The 16,404-nt window shown below is 62.8% G+C and overlaps 1 protein-coding gene across 1 annotated transcript in view; it reads left to right on the top strand.

Annotated features, from left to right (window-relative positions):
- Window positions 1-16,404, top strand: part of SPTBN4 (spectrin beta, non-erythrocytic 4) — a 65,486-nt gene that overhangs the window by 11,023 nt on the left and 38,059 nt on the right. Inside the window, exons 2-15 of the mRNA XM_038382103.2 lie at window positions 43-206; window positions 438-589; window positions 1,232-1,405; window positions 1,962-2,053; window positions 4,201-4,281; window positions 4,680-4,795; window positions 5,381-5,493; window positions 7,834-8,021; window positions 8,435-8,552; window positions 8,978-9,136; window positions 11,268-11,570; window positions 13,199-13,349; window positions 14,063-14,933; window positions 15,324-15,461. Of these exons, the coding sequence (XP_038238031.1) occupies window positions 59-206; window positions 438-589; window positions 1,232-1,405; window positions 1,962-2,053; window positions 4,201-4,281; window positions 4,680-4,795; window positions 5,381-5,493; window positions 7,834-8,021; window positions 8,435-8,552; window positions 8,978-9,136; window positions 11,268-11,570; window positions 13,199-13,349; window positions 14,063-14,933; window positions 15,324-15,461 (2,804 nt within the window). The 5' untranslated portion in view covers window positions 43-58. The remainder of the gene's footprint in view (window positions 1-42; window positions 207-437; window positions 590-1,231; window positions 1,406-1,961; window positions 2,054-4,200; window positions 4,282-4,679; window positions 4,796-5,380; window positions 5,494-7,833; window positions 8,022-8,434; window positions 8,553-8,977; window positions 9,137-11,267; window positions 11,571-13,198; window positions 13,350-14,062; window positions 14,934-15,323; window positions 15,462-16,404) is intronic.

Raw genomic sequence — 16,404 nt, 5'->3', positions numbered from 1 at the left:
AACCCCGGCCCAGAGCCTGTCACTTGCTGTCACTTCTGGTAGACATTAACGCTCCCCGATGGCCAACGGAGCAGCTGAGCTGGATAACATGGAGATCCAGTCACAGAACAACAACACCCGCTGGGAGAACACGGACAACCAGATCTGGGATGACACCACGGCCACCGCCAAGCTGTTTGAGTGTTCCCGCATCAAAGCACTCGCCGGTACGTCCGCAGGGGGCTGGGAGCCAGGACTAGGGTTCTCTCCCCTGCTCTGGGAGGGGAGTAGGGTCTAGTGGTTAGAGCTGGTGATGGTGGTTCTGTTCCCGGTACTGGCAGGGCAATGGACTGTTGATTAGAGCAGGGGGTGCAGTGGGGGGCCCTGCGCACATGGCTAGCCATCTCCACAGGTGGGTGTGGGCAGTGCAGTGACCGTGCTGCGTTTGACCCTGGCAGATGAGCGCGAGGCCGTGCAGAAGAAAACCTTCACCAAGTGGGTGAACTCACACCTGGCCCGGGTGTCCTGCCGCATCAGCGATCTCTACGCCGACCTCCGTGATGGCTACATGCTGACCAAGCTGCTGGAGGTGCTGTCCGGGGAACAGCTGGTGAGAATGCCTCAGCCGGCCCGGCGCTACAGGGGCTGGGGACTGGCTCTGCCCGGGGCAAAGGCCCCCAGCAGCAAAGAGCAGCGAGGCAGGGGACCCCTGGGGGTGCCCCGCCAGAGTCTGCGCTGGGGTGCGGCGGCGGGGCACTCACTCTGCCCGCTGCGGCTGGTGCAGGGCAGAGCCAGGGCTGGCAGGACGCTGGCGCAATGTCCCTAGTTGGCATGGACAGAGAAATCACCTCTGGGAGTCAGCCGCAGATGGTGGGGTTGGGGGTGCTTCTGTAAAGGGGATCTGGAATGGACATGGCTCTGTACCCAGTACTCCTGTCTGTCCCTTCGTCCCCGTATGTAGTCCCTTGTCTGTCAGGGCTCCTCCCTGTCCCTCTCTTCTGCCTGGGGCGGTCGTCCGGCACCCTTACCGTGCTATCCCAGTGGCCAGCTCCAGCTGTGCCGAGCACGGGTGGCTCCCCGGGTGGGGCCAGGGCCTGGCTGGGGCGGGGCCGTTCCTCATGTCTCAGGGAGGTTTGCCTGGCCCAGGGCGAGGACAGGGCATTAGCCGAGAGCTCTCCTCTGGCTGGGGGAGCCTGCATGGCACCGGGGAGCTGGAGGCGCAGTGCTCAGGCCCCTCCCTGTGGCCCCCCAGCCCAAGCCGACACGCGGACGCATGCGGATCCACTCGCTGGAGAACGTGGACAAGGCCCTGCAGTTCCTGAAGGAGCAGCGCGTGCACCTGGAGAACGTCGGCTCGCACGACATCGTGGACGGGAACCACCGCCTGACGCTGGGGCTCATCTGGACCATCATCCTGCGGTTCCAGGTGGGAGGGGCCGGGGGATGGCTCCATGGGCGGCGCTGGGGGGCGCTGTGCCACAGGGAGCGAGGTGTGGGGCTCCATAGGGGGTGCTCTGTCCTTCCGGCGGGGCTGGCGCCTGGTGCCATGGGGCAGTGACAGATCCCTGGGGACGGACCAGCCCCAGGGCAGGCCACTACGCTCTACCTCTCCCTGCCTCCCCTGCATGCCCCGCTCCGCTGTGCACTGTTACTCAGCCCCTACTGTCCACCCCAGAGGTTGCTGCATCCCAACGGCAAAGTGATCCCCGTATAGATCGCAAGGCACTGCCCCCGCCCAGCCAGGCGGGTGGCATAGGGCCAGACACACACGCTGACCCCACACAGGGATCCCCCCCAGGCCAGGCATGGGGGCAGAGGAGGTGCAGCTGCCTCTGTTCTCCCAAGGTGCCCTCTTAAGGGGATTCCCCAGCAGGACTTGAGGAGCAGGGGGAAGGGAGTGGCCAGTGGAACTCAGGTGTCCGGCGGGGGAGGGCTGAGTGTTTCCAAGGCGCATGTGTCAATCATCCTCCCCCTTTGCCCAGATCCAGGTGATTAAAATTGAGACGGAAGACAACAGGGAGACCCGCTCGGCCAAGGACGCGCTGCTGCTCTGGTGCCAGATGAAGACGGCAGGGTGAGGGGGCTCTGGAGCTGCTCGGGTGCCCCCATAGCTCCCAGCTGGCCTTCGCACAGGGCGTCCCTCCTGGGGCATGGGACATGCCCAGGTCCGTGACTCGTCACTTCCCTCCTGGCGCGGCCCAGGGAGCTGGGCCTGAGCCGGACCTCGGGCCTCGCTGTGCTCCCTGGCAGGGCGGGCTCTGCCTGGTGGTCCCTAGATCAGTGGACATAGGGACCGGGCATTCTCCGGGCGAGTGTAAGGATTGGGCAGGCTCAGGGACCAGGCATTTGTCACAGAGTCCCCGGGCGATGCTCTGGACCTGCTCCCTACGAAGCCAGGCAGGACTCTGGGGGAGTCTCCTCTCTGGGAGCAGCCTGTCTGCAGGACACACAGCTCACCTGGCTCCCCCCTTCCTGGGTCTGACCTCGGAGCATCCAGCATCCTCTGCCCCCCCTGCGCTTCCCACAGCCAGTCCACCCAGGCGGGGTCCTGGGGAAGCCAGAGGGTCCTGCCCCCCAACTCTGCAGTCAGACGTGACTCTCAGCCAGCCAGTAAAACAGAAGGTTTATTAGACGACAGGAACATGGTCTAAACCAGAGCTTGTAGGTGCAGAGAACAGGACCCCTCAGCTGGGTCCATTTTGGGGGGCAGTGAGCCAGACAACCCCATCTGCACTTCACTCCTCCTCCCCAGCCAGCCCCAAACTAACTCCTCCAGCTTCTCCTCCTCTGGGCTTTGTCCCTTTCCCGGGCCAGGAGGGCACCGGATTCCTTTGTTCTCCAGCCCTTTAGCTCTCACCTTGCAGGGGGGAAGGGCCAGGCCATCAGCGGCCAGGAAACAGGGTGTCGACCATTCTCTGTGTCCAGACCCCTGCACACACCTGCCCTCTAGGGCTCTGCAAGGATCATACACCCTTATCCCACCACCTAGAGACTTAAGAACTGTATAGGGGAAACTGAGGCACCCCCACAATATTCAGAGGAAACATTAAGAACAGTCCCGCTTCGTCACAGCATTCTCCGAGCAGGCATAGGGACTGGGCATTCTCCGGGCAGGCCTAGAGACCAGGTGTGTTTAGGGACCAGGTGTTCTCTGGGCGGGCATAGAGACCGGGCATTCTCCGGGCAGGTGTAGGGATCAGGCGGGCGTAGGGACCGGGCATTCTCCGGGAAGGCGTAGGGACCGGGCGTGTGTAGGGACCGGGCGTTCTCTGGGCAGGTGTAGGGACCGGGCGTTCTCTGGGCAGGTGTAGGGACCGGGCATTCTCTGGGCAGGTGTAGGGACCAGGTGTTCTCTGGGCAGGTGTAGGTACCAGGTGGGCTCAGGGACCGGGCATTCTCTGGGCAGATGTAGGGACCGGGCAGGCAAAGGGACTGGGCGTTCTCCAGGCAGGCGTAGGGACCGGGCAGGCCAAGGGACCGGGACTTCTCTGGGCAGGCATAGGGACTGGGCGGGCGAAGGGACCTGGCATTCTCCAGGCAGGCGTAGGGACCAGGCATGCATAGGGACCGGGCGTTCTCCAGGCAGGCGTAGGGACCAGGCATGCATAGGGACTGGGTGTTCTCCAGGCAGGCGTAGGGACCGGGCGGGCCAAGGGACCGGGACTTCTCTGGGCAGGCATAGGGACTGGGCGGGCGAAGGGACCTGGCATTCTCCAGGCAGGCGTAGGGACCAGGCATGCATAGGGACAGGGCGTTCTCCAGGCAGGCATAGGGACCAGGCATGCATAGGGACTGGGCGTTCTCCAGGCAGGCATAGGGACTGGGCGGGCAAAGGGACCAGGTGTTCTCTGGGCGCACAGCTGGGTCGCTTGGACCAAGGTGCGAGTTTAACCCCAGGCGGATGGTCAGTTTTTGGGTTTGGCGGCCGGTTCTGGGTCTGGAACAGCTGGTGCTGGGATCCCGGGCTGTATCCCCCCGGTGCAGCGGGTGCTGGGATCCCAGGCCGTATCCTGCCGGTGCAGCGGGTGCTGGGATCCCGGGCCGTGTCCCCCCTGGGATCTGGGCTAGATGGGGGGTGGCTCTAATCGGCCCAGGCTGTCCCAAGGTTACTGCGAGTCTGATGCCCCAAGCAGAGCCGTGGTGGGCCGGGCAGGTGGGTGGTCAGTCTGCACATGGTTGTATTGACTCTTTCCCTACCCCTCCTTTCGGACCCTCCTCCAGGTACCCGGAAGTGAATATCCAGAACTTCACCACCAGCTGGAGGGATGGGCTGGCCTTCAACGCCCTGATCCACCGGCACAGGTGTGCGGGCGGCTGCCTCCTGGCAGGCGGTGGGGGGCTGGGCTCAGCGCTCCAGTGGGGGCTGGGTGTTCCCCTCCCCCCCGGGGTCTGGATTCCAAAGTCTTTTGGGTTGTTTCTGATGTGCTGGCAGCTTCCCAGCTGGGGCCTGATTTTCTGGAATACATCAGGGCAACAGAATGGAGAGTTCCTGGCTCGGGGAGGGGAGTGGGGTCTAGTGGTTAGAACAGGGGGGCTGGGAGCCAGGACTCCTGGGTTCTATCCCCAGCTCTGGGAGGGGAGTAGGGGCTGGTGGTTAGAGTTGGGGTGGGATTCAGGATAAATGGCTCTGCACCAGGGGCCCATCCCGCTGCCATGTACGTCCCACCGAAGGTCCATCAGATGTTGTGTTGAATTCCCAGGCCAGAGATCATCGACTTCAGCAAACTCACCAAATCCAACGCTACTTACAACTTGCAGCAGGCCTTCAACGTGGCCGAGCAGCAGCTGGGCCTGACCAAGCTGCTGGACCCGGAAGGTAACTCCCCATCTCGGGTGCAGGGTCACACCACACGGTGCAGCTACCTCTGGGGTGGAACAGCAACTTGGGGTTGGAGACCCCTGACTGGCTGAATGACCGTGGCCAAGCCCCTTCCCCTCCACCTTGGGTCTGGTCACCCTGTGAGCCCCACAGCAGCCAGTGATGGTTGGCTGAGAGCCCCACTCACCACGCTCGCTGGTATCACTGTGTCATGCCCTGTGCTCCCCCGTCAGCCTGTTGTCACTTGTCTTACACCCAGACTGGGGGCTCTCTGGGGAAGGGGCTGTGTTTGTACAGCACCTAGCACGGTGGGGGCTGGGTGCATGGCTGGGGCACCTGGGCGCGCCCGTAGTACACCTAATAATAATAATGTGGCCTCCAGGGGCCTCGGTTCCCCACCTGTGACCCAGGGAGACTAGCCTGGCCTGGCTTCCCCAGGGGCTGGGGGGTAAAATCAGTCCAGGTGGCAAGGTGCTCAGAGCTGCAGGAACAGGCACCAGCTAAGTCACTCGTGCTGATATCGGGCGCTCGGCCGGCAGATCTGATGTCTCTGCTGAGCGGTTCGGTTCTCCCCCCCGGCAGATGTGAACATGGAGAACCCGGACGAGAAGTCCATCATCACCTATGTGGTCTCTTTCTACCACTACTTCTCCAAAATGAAGGCCCTCGCAGTGGAGGGGAAGAGGATTGGGAAGGTGGGTACCTGGAGGGAGGCTGCCGGTGGGCGCTGGTCTCGCTGGTTACCTATGGGTCCTGCTGGGGGACCGCAGAGGGCGCTGACCCTTTTGCAGGGCGACCGCGATTCCTTGTGGGATGTTAAACAAGTACCAATCCCTAATCTGCAATAACGCCCTCGGTCTGGCACGGCTCCTGGTGCACTGCAGCGTCGTATCATGGCAGACTGTAAAGAGCCCAGCTGAGATTGGGACCCTCTCTTGTGCCGGGTGCTGTGCAGACCCAAGATCGGGGCCCCACTGTGTCCCGGAGCAGTGGGGCTGAGATGTAGGGGGCAGTTTGCAGTCCTCAAAGCAACAGGCTCAGGCTCTCAGCAGACTCTGTTAGCGTTGCTGCGTTGCTCACATTCGGGTCACGTTTTGAGCTTTTCTTCCCGAGTGTGAGCTGGAAACCTGCTGGTTCTTTAGACACAAGGTGGGTGAGGTTGTATTTTTTATTGGACTGACTTCTGGCAGCTGAGCTCTGATGTAGTCACATGACCCCTGGAGCCTGTAGACATGGGGTTTTCATTTCCTGTGCCTCCATCTGCCCCCGCGCTCCCTTTCGCTGAGTTACTTTGGCTTGACCCTGAGCCTACCTGGGAGCTGCCAGTGCCCGTAATGGGCCCAGCTCCCCTCGTGCGGCCAATTACACTAGTGCAAAGCGAGTGTGAAGTGCTGCCAAGTCAGAGAGCCCCCCCCCGCACGTGGCACTAATGCAAATGACCGTGCAGGCGGCAGGGTTGGGGGGGCTGGGTTGAATTGTGTCTGGAGCCCCCTGCTGGTGGTTTAATTTATTACCTGGCGAGGGTATAACGGGGGCTCCGAGCTGACCCCGGAAGTGGCTGGCAGGCAGGGTGTTGTCTGGCCCAGCAAGGCCGGGGTGGAGTCAGGCAGGCACAGCTCCTGAGGCAGCAGCCTTTGCCGTTGGTTCTTGGTGGGCAGCAGGGGGCGCTCTCGGGGCGGCACCCAGGGAAGGCGCCAGCTGCTCCCCCCCCCGGCCCCCGCCGCTTTGCTGAGGAGATCACTGCTGCCAGCTGGGCCCTGCCCACGGCTCTTTTACGCCCACCTGAGCCGTTCCTTGGCAGCATCTTCATCAGCCCCGGGGTGGAGCTGTCCCTGCACAGGGCTGCCGTGGCAAAGGACCGCCAGGCTACGGAGAGATGCTGGAGGGGAGGGCACCACACCGCACCCGGGCTGTCTGAACTGCCAGGAGAGCAGGGGGGCCAGGAGAAGCCAGCGCCTGGTACCTCTAGTGGTACCCCTAGTCTCGGACGACCAGCAAATACCTCCTCACGGCGGGACACTCCCAGAGCGGCAGCATGGCCAACAGGCTGTGCCCCGAGGACTGGGTCTTTTCAGGGCAGCCCCCCCCCACGATGGGCGCAGGCTCTTGGCAGACCCAGGCAGCGTCGCTGCGTCACTCGCACTCAGGGCAGATTGGGGGGATCAGATCCGAGAGGGGACTCCCAGCAACAGGCTCTCTGCAGACTCAGGCAGCGTTGCTGTGTTGCACCTCGGCCAAGTCACTGTCCCCTCTCTGAGCCCGTGTTTCAGGGCACGTCGTCCTGTTTCATAGGCACCGCAGCAGGGGGGCGAAGGACGGAGAGATTCCAAGGAGGGTGGAGGGGCCTGGTGGGCTTTTACAGGGAGCTTCGGCCAAGCACATGGGAACCAGGGGGATGGAAATGGAACTGTCCGCACTGGGAAATACCCCGCCCTTGCCTGTCTTGTCTGTGAGCTTGTTGGGGCACTCTGTGTCTGTGTAGCGCCTTGCACGATGGGGCCCTGATCTCGGCCAGGGTCTCTGCAGTGCTGATGAGGGTTATAGAAATGCATTTGCTATGTTATAAATGCATTTGCTATGTTGCCGTTGGACTCCAGCCATAGCCCAGGGCCCCCCTGTGCCAGGCGTTGCACACACCCAGAACCCCCCCGGGGTTATCACCCGCATGCAGAGGGGGTGCCAGTGCCCAGCTGCTCCGGCGATGGGAGAACCGATCTAGACTGGACTAGAACAGCCCTTGGGCTCTGCTGGTGCGATTTCAGCGGTGCAGCGGGATGTGGTTGGACCAGAATAAACGTGGCTAGTCCTTTTCATGTACTGGTCTAAAGCCCCGTTAGGCCGGGAGAGCCGCCTCCATGCTGGGATTGCTGCAGAGTGACAGTCCCGCCCTGCCTGGCCTGGCTGCACCAGGATGCATCCTGAAGGGTTGGGAGCTGACTGGCGTCTCCAGCGGACGGGGAGCAGTGGGCAGGAGTCGGGGCGCCCCGGTGCCTGGCGCAGGGCCCGTTTACTCCTGCGATGACCTCACCCCACAGGTGCTGGACCAGGCGGTGGAGCTCGAGAAGCTCATGGAGCGGTACGAGCTGCTGGCGGCCGAGCTGCTGGCGTGGATCGAGCGCACCGTTGCCATTATCAGCAACCAGAAGTTCGCCAACTCCCTGGCCGGGGTGCAGCAGCAGCTCCAGACCTTCACCACCTTTTGCACCCTGGAGAAGCCGGTCAAGTGAGCGGCTGCCCGTGATGCACGGGGAGATGGGGTGGGGGCTGGGCGGGGGCGCCACTCGGGGGGGGCAGATGGCGGGTGGTTCCCCCCCAGATTCCAACCAGTGCAGCTAACCGGGCTGGAGCCGCAGTGTAGACGTGGGTTTGAAAGTGGGGTCTCTATACCCAGCTGGCTGCAGGTGTCCTTGAGCTGAGAGTTTCCCGGGGCATCCGGGTATGAGGTGCCCCTGGCCCCCCCCAGGAATCCCCCAGGGCAGATCGGGCCCCGGGAAGAGCCCGAACCACATAGGAGTTGTTTGATCCGTGGGAGAAGCCCTGGGCGGGGGGGCGCTGAGACTGGGGTGAGACGGGGAGGCGATGGCTGGAGGGGAGCAGCTGGGGGGGGCGTAATGCTTGGCCCGGCTCCCTCGGCAGGTTCCAGGAGAAGGGGAACCTGGAGGTCTTGCTGTTCAGCATCCAGAGCAAACTGCGTGGCCACAGCCGCAAACTCTACGTGCCCAGCGAGGGCCGCGCTATCTCGGACATCAACAAGGTGCAGCCGCGGGGGGAGGGGGAGCTGGGAGGGTATGGGGGGGCGGAGCTGGGGAGGACAGAGCCGTGCAGGGGAGCTGACGGAGTGTGGGGGAGCTGTGGGGATCTATGGGGGAATGGGGCCATGCAGAGGGGTCAGGGGGTTCACACAGACCCATCCCCCTGCGGTCTCTCCCCCACTGATGCCCTGCACCAGGCCCTGTCTGCATCCACTGGGACTCGGGGCCTGTCCCATGGGATCGGGGCCCCTCACGAGCTCTGGGCAGGGTGGTACCCACAAGCCACCCCTGGGCCAGTCCAGGCCCCCAGAGCGCTGAGAACTTGGGCTGTGGGCCGAGGGCTTCCTGGGCTCCAGGGACAGCCCAGGCCCCCCAAGGGAGCACTGGCCCCCGGCCCTGACCCCTCTGAGCCCCGCGCTGCCCCCAGGCCTGGGCCCGGCTGGAGAAGGTGGAGCACGAGCGGGAGGTGTCGCTGCACAACGAGCTCATCCGGCAGGAGAAGCTGGAGCTGCTGGCCCAGCGCTTCGACCACAAGGCCGGCATGCGGGAGGCTTGGCTCGGCGAGAACCAGCGGCTGGTGGCGCAGGTGAGGTCCCATGCGGCTCCTCCCCAGTATCCCGTGCAGTCCCTGCCCAGGGTTCCCCGTAGCCCTGCCAGGGCCCCACCCAGCCCCCCGGGGCCCACAGGCGATGGGATCCAGCCGTACCCAATGGAACCGGAGACAAACAGGACACAAAGCAGCCCTGACCTTACTGCCCCACGGGCAGTGCCGCACCTGTGTGGGGTCAAGTGATTAGAGCAGGGGTCTAGGAACCAGGACTCCTGGGTTCTCTCCCTGGCTCTGGGAGGGGAGTGGGGGCTAGTGGTTAGCCCCTCTCTCACGGACATACAGCCCCAGTGGCCCAGTCCCTTTCTCGTGCTCCTGCTGGCCCCTTACGGGATAAGAGGGAAGGGTCCTCTCATGGATCGGTGACTGGTTGAAAGACAGGAAACTAAAGGGTAGGAATAAATGGTCAGTTTTCAGCATGGAGAGAGGTAAATAGTGGTGTCCCCCAGGGGTCCGTAGTAGGACCAGTCCGATTCAACATATTCATAAACGATCTGGAAAAAGGGGTAAACAGTGAGGTGGCAAAATTTGCAGATGATACAAAACTACTCAAGATAGTGAAGTCCCAGGCAGGCTGCGAAGAGCTACAAAAGGATCTCACAAAACTGGCTGACTGGGCAACAAAAGGGCCGATGAAATGCGGCCTTGATAAATGCAAAGTGATGCACGTGGGGAAACATGATCCCAGCTACACATGTACAATGATGGGGTTCGAATTAGCTGTTACCACTCAAGAGCGATCTTGGAGTCACTGTGGACGGTTCTCTGGAAACATCCACTCAATGTGCAGCGGCAGCCAAAAAAGCCAACAGACCGCTGGGAACCATTAAGAGAGGGACAGATAATAAGGCAGAAAATATCACGTTGCCTCTATATCAAGGTCTCAAACACGCGGCCCATGGGGTTCTTCCCTGCGGCCTGCCAAGCTCCCGTGACACCGCCCCCCAGCGCGCTGCGACCCTAGCCTACCTCCAGGCCAGGGGTGGGCAAACTACGGCCCTGGGCTGGATCCGGCCCCTCGGGGCTTTGGATCCGGCCCGCAGATTTGCCAACCCTGTGGTGCCGAGGGCTCCGCGCCGCCCCCGCAGCCCTGTGGGGAGGGGGAGCAGAGCACTCAGGGAGCTGCTCTTGCCTGTGGGTACTTCACAGGGCTGGGGCCAGGGCCAAGGCAAGCAGGGAGCCTACCCTGGCCCCGGTGCGCGCCCCTGCCTTCCCGGAGCTGCTCAAGATAAGCAGTGCCAGGCTGGAACCCGAACCTCTCCTGCACCCCGAACCCCAACTCCCTGCCCTGAGACCCCTGCTGCACCCTGCACTCCCTTCTGCACCCCAACTCCCTGCCCTGAGACCCCTGCTGCACCCTGCAGGCTGGGGCGGGGGTGGAGTGGGGGGCGGGAGCTCTTGGACTAACATACAAGTCCTCATGTGGCCCTCCTGGTGATTCGAGTTTGAGACCCCTTCTCTATATCAATCCATGGTACGCCCACAGCTGGAACACTGCCTGCAGATGTGGTCGCCCCATCTCAAAAAAGGTAGATTGGAATTGGAAAAGGCTCAGAAAAGGGCAACAACAATGACGAGGGGTCTGGAACAGTTTCCGTATGAGGCGAGATGAATAAGACTGGGACTTTTCATCTTGGAAAAGAGACGGCTAAGGTGGGGGACAGGATCGAGGTCTGTAAAATCATGACCGGTGTGGGGAAAGTAGATAAGGACGTGTTATTTACTCCTTCTCGTAACACAAGAACTAGGGGTCACCCAATGAAATTAACAGGCAGCAGGTTTAAAACAAACCGAAGGAAGTATTCACACAATGCACAGTCGACCTGTGGAACTCCTTGCCAGAGGGTGTTGTGAAGGCCAAGACCGTAACAGGGTTCAAAAAAGAGCTAGATCAGTTCATGGCAGACAGGTCCATCAATGGCATCCCTGGCCTCTGTTTGCCAGGAGCTGGGGATGGGCGACGGGGAATGGGTCACTGGGTGATTCCCTGGTCTGTTCGTTCCCTCTGGGGCACCTGGCCCTGGTCACTGCCGGCGGACAGGACGCTGGGCTGGAGGGACCTTTGCTCGGACCCGGTCTGGCCGCTCTCTCACGCGCCTGCCGCCCCCAGGACAACTTCGGCTACGACCTGCCGGCGGTGGAAGCAGCCATGAGGAAGCATGAGGCCATTGAGGCAGACGTCTCGTCCTATGAGGAGCGCATCCAGGCGGTGGCGGAGCTGGCGCTGGCCCTGGAGGCCGAGGGCTACTACGATGTGCGGCGCGTCAGCGCCCAGAAGGGCAGCATCCTGCGCCAGTGGGGGCTGCTGACCGAGCTGGTGGGTGCCCGGCGGGCCCGCCTGGAGCAGAGCCTGGCTCTGCAGACCATCTTCCAGGACATGGTTTACATGATCGGCTGGATGGAGGAGATGCAGGTGGGCAGGGAGCGGGGGGAAGTGGGGAGCCTGTTCACGGCCTGGAGGGGTAGGGCCCCAGTGCCCAGGACCCGGGGGAGCCAAGGCTCCTGTGTGAACTGGGGGGCCAAGTCCGCAGAGGCGGAGAGAGGCTGCTGTGGGCAGAGCTGCAGCGCGGGCCGGCAGTGGGGCACAGGGCTGGGAACTGCTGCTGCCTGCAGGCGAACCTTGGGCACATCCCTCACCCTTGCTGGGCTTCCGTTTCCCCCCACTGTCTGCTCAGACTGCGAGCTCGTGGGGCAGGCACTGTCGCATCCTGTGTCCGGGCCACGCCCGGCGTGACGGGGCCCTGATCCCTCTCTGTGTCCGGGCCGCGCCCGGCGCGACGGGGCCCTGACCCCACCCTGTGTCTGCGCAGCACCCGGCGCAACAGGGCCCCAATCTTGGTTGGGTCTGGGCAGCAGCCGGCGCGACGGGGCCCTGATCTCGGTTGGAGCCTCTGGGTGTGGCACCTGAACCCCCACTTCAGGGGGGCTAGCTCCCCTGCCCCTCCCTTTCCACCCAAGCCTCACGCCTACTAGGGTTGTCATCTTTCTAATCGAACAAAACCGAACACCCCTGCCCCACCCCTCCTTCGAGGCCCTGCCCCCACTTACTCCGTCCCCCACCCCCTCCGCTGCTCGCTTTACCCCACCCTTGCTCACTTTCACTGGGCTGGGGCAGATCGTGGGGTGCGGGAGAGTGAGGGCTCCAGCTGGGGGTGTGGGCTCTGGGGTGGGGCCAGGGGTGAGAGGTTTGGGGTGCGGGACGGGGCTCAGGGCTGGTGCAGAGGTTGGTTGTGAGGGGGGTTGCAGGGAGTGGGATCCGGGAGGGAATTTGGGTGCAAGAGGGGATTCCGGGCTGGGGTGTGGAAAGGAGTTCGGGGTCCCAGCGGCGCTTACTGCAGCTCCCAGGAAGTGGCTGCCAGGTCCTTGCAGCCCCTCGGCGTATGGGAGCTGTAGAGCCGGCACTGGGGGTGGGGGCAGCACGTGGTGCCTCCCTGGCTGCCCATGGGCCTAGGTGCTGCAGGGACCTGGCGGCCGGAGCCCCGGAGCCACTGACCGGACTATTACCAGCGGTGCTGACTGGAGCCTCCAGGATCCCTTTTCGACCGGATGCCTGGCAACCCAAACCCTTGTCTTGCTGCTTCTGCCCCCCACCCACCAGAGCCCCAAGCCCCCATGGCCAGAGGAGCCCAAGCTGAACTGCCCCGAGCCCCGGCCCACCCACCCCAGCTGCCCTGAGCCCCAGCACTGCCAGATGACCTGCCCTAGCCACGCCAGCCACCCCGAGCCCCGACCCACCTGCTGCTAGTCCCGGGCCACTGGCCGGCCTGACCCCTGGCCAACAGCCCGAGCATCGGCCTGACCCCCGGGCCGCTGGCCAGCCCAAGTTACCCTTGGCTGCTGGCCGGCTAGAGTCACCCCATCAGGCCCTTGGAAGAAGAGAATCGTGCCAGGCCATTAACTTCCTGTGGGTGTTATGATAGGGCCTTGGGGCCCCATGGTGCCAGGTGCTGTACGTAACAGAGAGGCCACCCCTGCCTGGGGTGGCTCACAACTGGATCCCAGCCCAGTGGTGACGGCTTCGCCCACCCTTGGTCCCGCCAGGCCCCGCTGCTGTCGAGGGAGGTGGGGAAGCACCTGCTGGAGGTGGAGGACCTGCTGCAGAAGCACACCCTGCTGGAGGCCGACGTGGCGGCCCAGAGCGAGCGGGTGCAGGCGCTCAACCAGGCCGCCCTGAAGTTCTGCGAGCTGGAGGGTAAGCGCAGGCTGGGGCAGGGTCTCCTGACCCCTGCGGTGGGGCCACGTGTCGGCAGGGCTGGGCCGCACTTTGCACCGGTGCGAACAACAGCAGCTTATCCCAGCCACTGGTCCCATCGCCAGCGGCGCCCGGTGCCTGGACCTCGCTCAGGAGCGGAGCATGGCTCCTGTAGCCGGCTGGGACATCTCCTAGCCCGCATCCAACGGCAGACACCCTCTGCAGAGAACGTGCAGGCCTAGGTGGGCTGAGGTGGAGGTGAGGGGCCTGGGAGCCAGGACTCCTGGGTTCTCTGGGTCTCTAGCCAACAGGCCAGGCCCGGGGACTGAGTGCACAAGGCACCGTGGGAGAGATTCCTGTGCAAAGCCATGGGCACCTGGCTCCTGAACAAGATCTGGGGGCAGGCAGACAGTTTTCAGAACAGACGAGGGCTGTACTGGGGCGGGGAGTTAGGTCTAGTGGGTTAGAGCAGGGGGGACTGGGAGCCAGGATTCCTGGGTTCTGTTGCAGCTCTGGGAGGGCAGTCAGACTGAGTGGTTAGAGCAGGGGGCCGGGAGCCAGGACTCTTGGGTTCCAGCCAGCTCTGGGAGGGCAGTCAGACTGAGTGGTTAGAGCAGGGGGCTGGGAGCCAGGACCCTGGTGGTGCAGCTCTTTCCCCCAGCAGCAATCAGCAAAGAGCAGGGCCCAATGTCTCTCCTGCTCCCCTGCCCCAGGTTACCAGCCCTGTGACCCCCAGATCATCTGTAACCGCGTGACCCACGTGCAGACGTGCCTGGAGGAGCTGCGCCAGCAGGCGGCCCAGCGGCGCACGGAGCTGGAGGCCTCCCGCCACCTGTGGGCCTTCTTCCAGGAACTGGAGGAGGCGGAGGCCTGGGTGCGGGAGAAGGAGCAGATCCTGGCCTCCAAGCCGTGCGGCAAGGACCTGAGCAGCGTCCTGCAGCTGAGCGGGCAGCACAAGCTGATGCTGGGAGAGCTGGGTGGGCGCCGGGCCCTGCTGCACCAGGCTGTGAAGAAGGGGGAGCAGCTGCTGGCCACCCAGCGCCCCGGCACGGCCCAGCTGCAGGAGAAGCTGCAGGAGGTGCGGCAGCGCTGGAAGAAGCTGGAGGAGGTAACGGGGATGCACCAGCAGAAGCTGCAGGAGGCCTTGAGCTTCTACCAGTTCAGCGCGGAGACGGACGACCTGCTGGCCTGGCTGCAGGACACCTACCGCCTGGCCTCCAGCGACGACTTCGGGCACGACGAGTACTCCAGCCAGGCGCTGCTCCGCAAGCAGGCGGCCGTGGCTCAGGAGCTGGAGCAGCACCGGGCGCCCGTGCTGGCCCTGCGCGCCCAGCTGGCCCGCCTGGCCCCCCAGCACCACCAGGTGGTGGACGTGCAGATCCGCATCGTGGAGGTGGAGCAGCTCTATGGGGAGGTGGCCGAGGTGGCCGTGCTGCGGCACCAGTGGCTGCAGGACGCCCTAGCCGTGTACCGCATGTTTGGCGAGGTCCGCGCCTGCGAGGGCTGGCTGGACGAGAAGGAGCAGTGGCTCTCCGGGATGCACGCGCCCCAGGAGCTGGAGGACGTGGAAGTGGTGAAGCACAGGTCTGGCCCGCGGGTCTGTTCCCTGCTGGGGCCTAGAGCTGGGGGGCTGGGAGCCAAGACGTCTGGGTTCTATTCCCAGCTCGGGGGGGGAGAGGGAAAAGGTTGGGGCCCAGGATGCCTGGGTTCCATTTCTAGTTTTGGAGGGAAGAGGGGTCTAGTGGTTAGAGTGGGGGGGGGGGCTGAGGCTGGGAACCAGGGCTCCTGGGTTCTATCCCAGCTCTGGGAGGGGAGTGGGGCCTAGTGGCTAGAGCAGGGGGCTGGGAGCCAGGACGCCTGGGTTCCATTCCCAGCTCTTGGAGGAGGGGGGAAGGGTGGGGAGCCAGGACGCCTGGGTTCTGAATGCCCCACACAATTCTGTTCTATCCACGAGCCCCTGTGCGCCTTGGGCAGGTTTGAGAGCCTGGACCAGGAGATGAGCAGCGTGATGGGGCGTATCCTGGACGTGAACAAGACGGTGCAGCAGCTGGTGGAGGGCGGTCACCCCAGCGCATCCGAGGTGCAGTCCTGTCGGGACCATCTGAACAGCAGGTACCTCCCCCGTGGGGCCGGAGCAGGCTGTGCTCTGCGGGGCCTGGGGGAGGCTTTGGAAGGGGGGGCCTCAGGATCAGAGGCGGGGCTAGGTTCAATTCCCAGCTCTCTGGGTCCCCGCGTTGTTATACAGACAAAACTGCACAGGATCGTTTCAGGGGACAAGACAAGATGTCACGTTTATTATACTAACACAATGTATATACCCCCCCCCAATGTTCTGCAGCTGCTGTATAGTTACCAGTCCTGAATGCAGCTTGAGTTCGTGGCTTGGGTTCATGGCTTGTGGCGGCTAACTGGCCAGGAAAGCCGGGCACAAGGAAGGGCTGGGTCTCTTTTGGGCATGCACTGATGCCCTTCCATGTTGGCAGCAGAATTAATAATTTTATTAAGATAATGTTGAAGTAAAAAGAAAACGGTACAGAGTTTAGGCATAGAAGTTTCTGGTTATCAGGGAATAAGGTACGGATTATCAAGAGGTGCGAAATTCAGTTTAGGAGCGGGTGGCGTAAGGAATACATAATCTGCAATCTCCCTGATTGGGGGTAAAAGCTTAACGGGTCAAAGTACAGACATTGAGATATGTTGTCCATATAATGGCTATGTTCACTGTGGAGTATAATGAGCGGATACGATGATGAGGATGGATCTACCCTCATTTGGTGGGATTTAATGTTCAGTGAGTTTATGGTTCCAGTTCATATATATATCCAGCCTCTCATCCCTTTCCCAAAGTCTTCCGTCTCACCCATCCTTTTTGTAGGCTTTAGTTTGAATCCAGAGTCTATAGGTCTTGCTGTGTCAGGCTGCCTCTGGGTTCGGTGTGATTGATTACCTGTCAATGGCAGACATGACTTTCAGCTGAGGACCTGGCTTTGATGTTTCTTCAATTGTACTTTTGAGGGTGGACTCTTCTTGCTTTGTCAGGGCTGTTGTCTGCATC

The sequence above is a fragment of the Dermochelys coriacea genome, chromosome 23 (genome assembly GCF_009764565.3).
Source record: "Dermochelys coriacea isolate rDerCor1 chromosome 23, rDerCor1.pri.v4, whole genome shotgun sequence".
NCBI lineage: Eukaryota > Metazoa > Chordata > Testudines > Dermochelyidae > Dermochelys > Dermochelys coriacea.
Note: the sequence above shows the minus strand (reverse complement) of the source record. Positions and strands in the feature narration are given on the sequence as shown.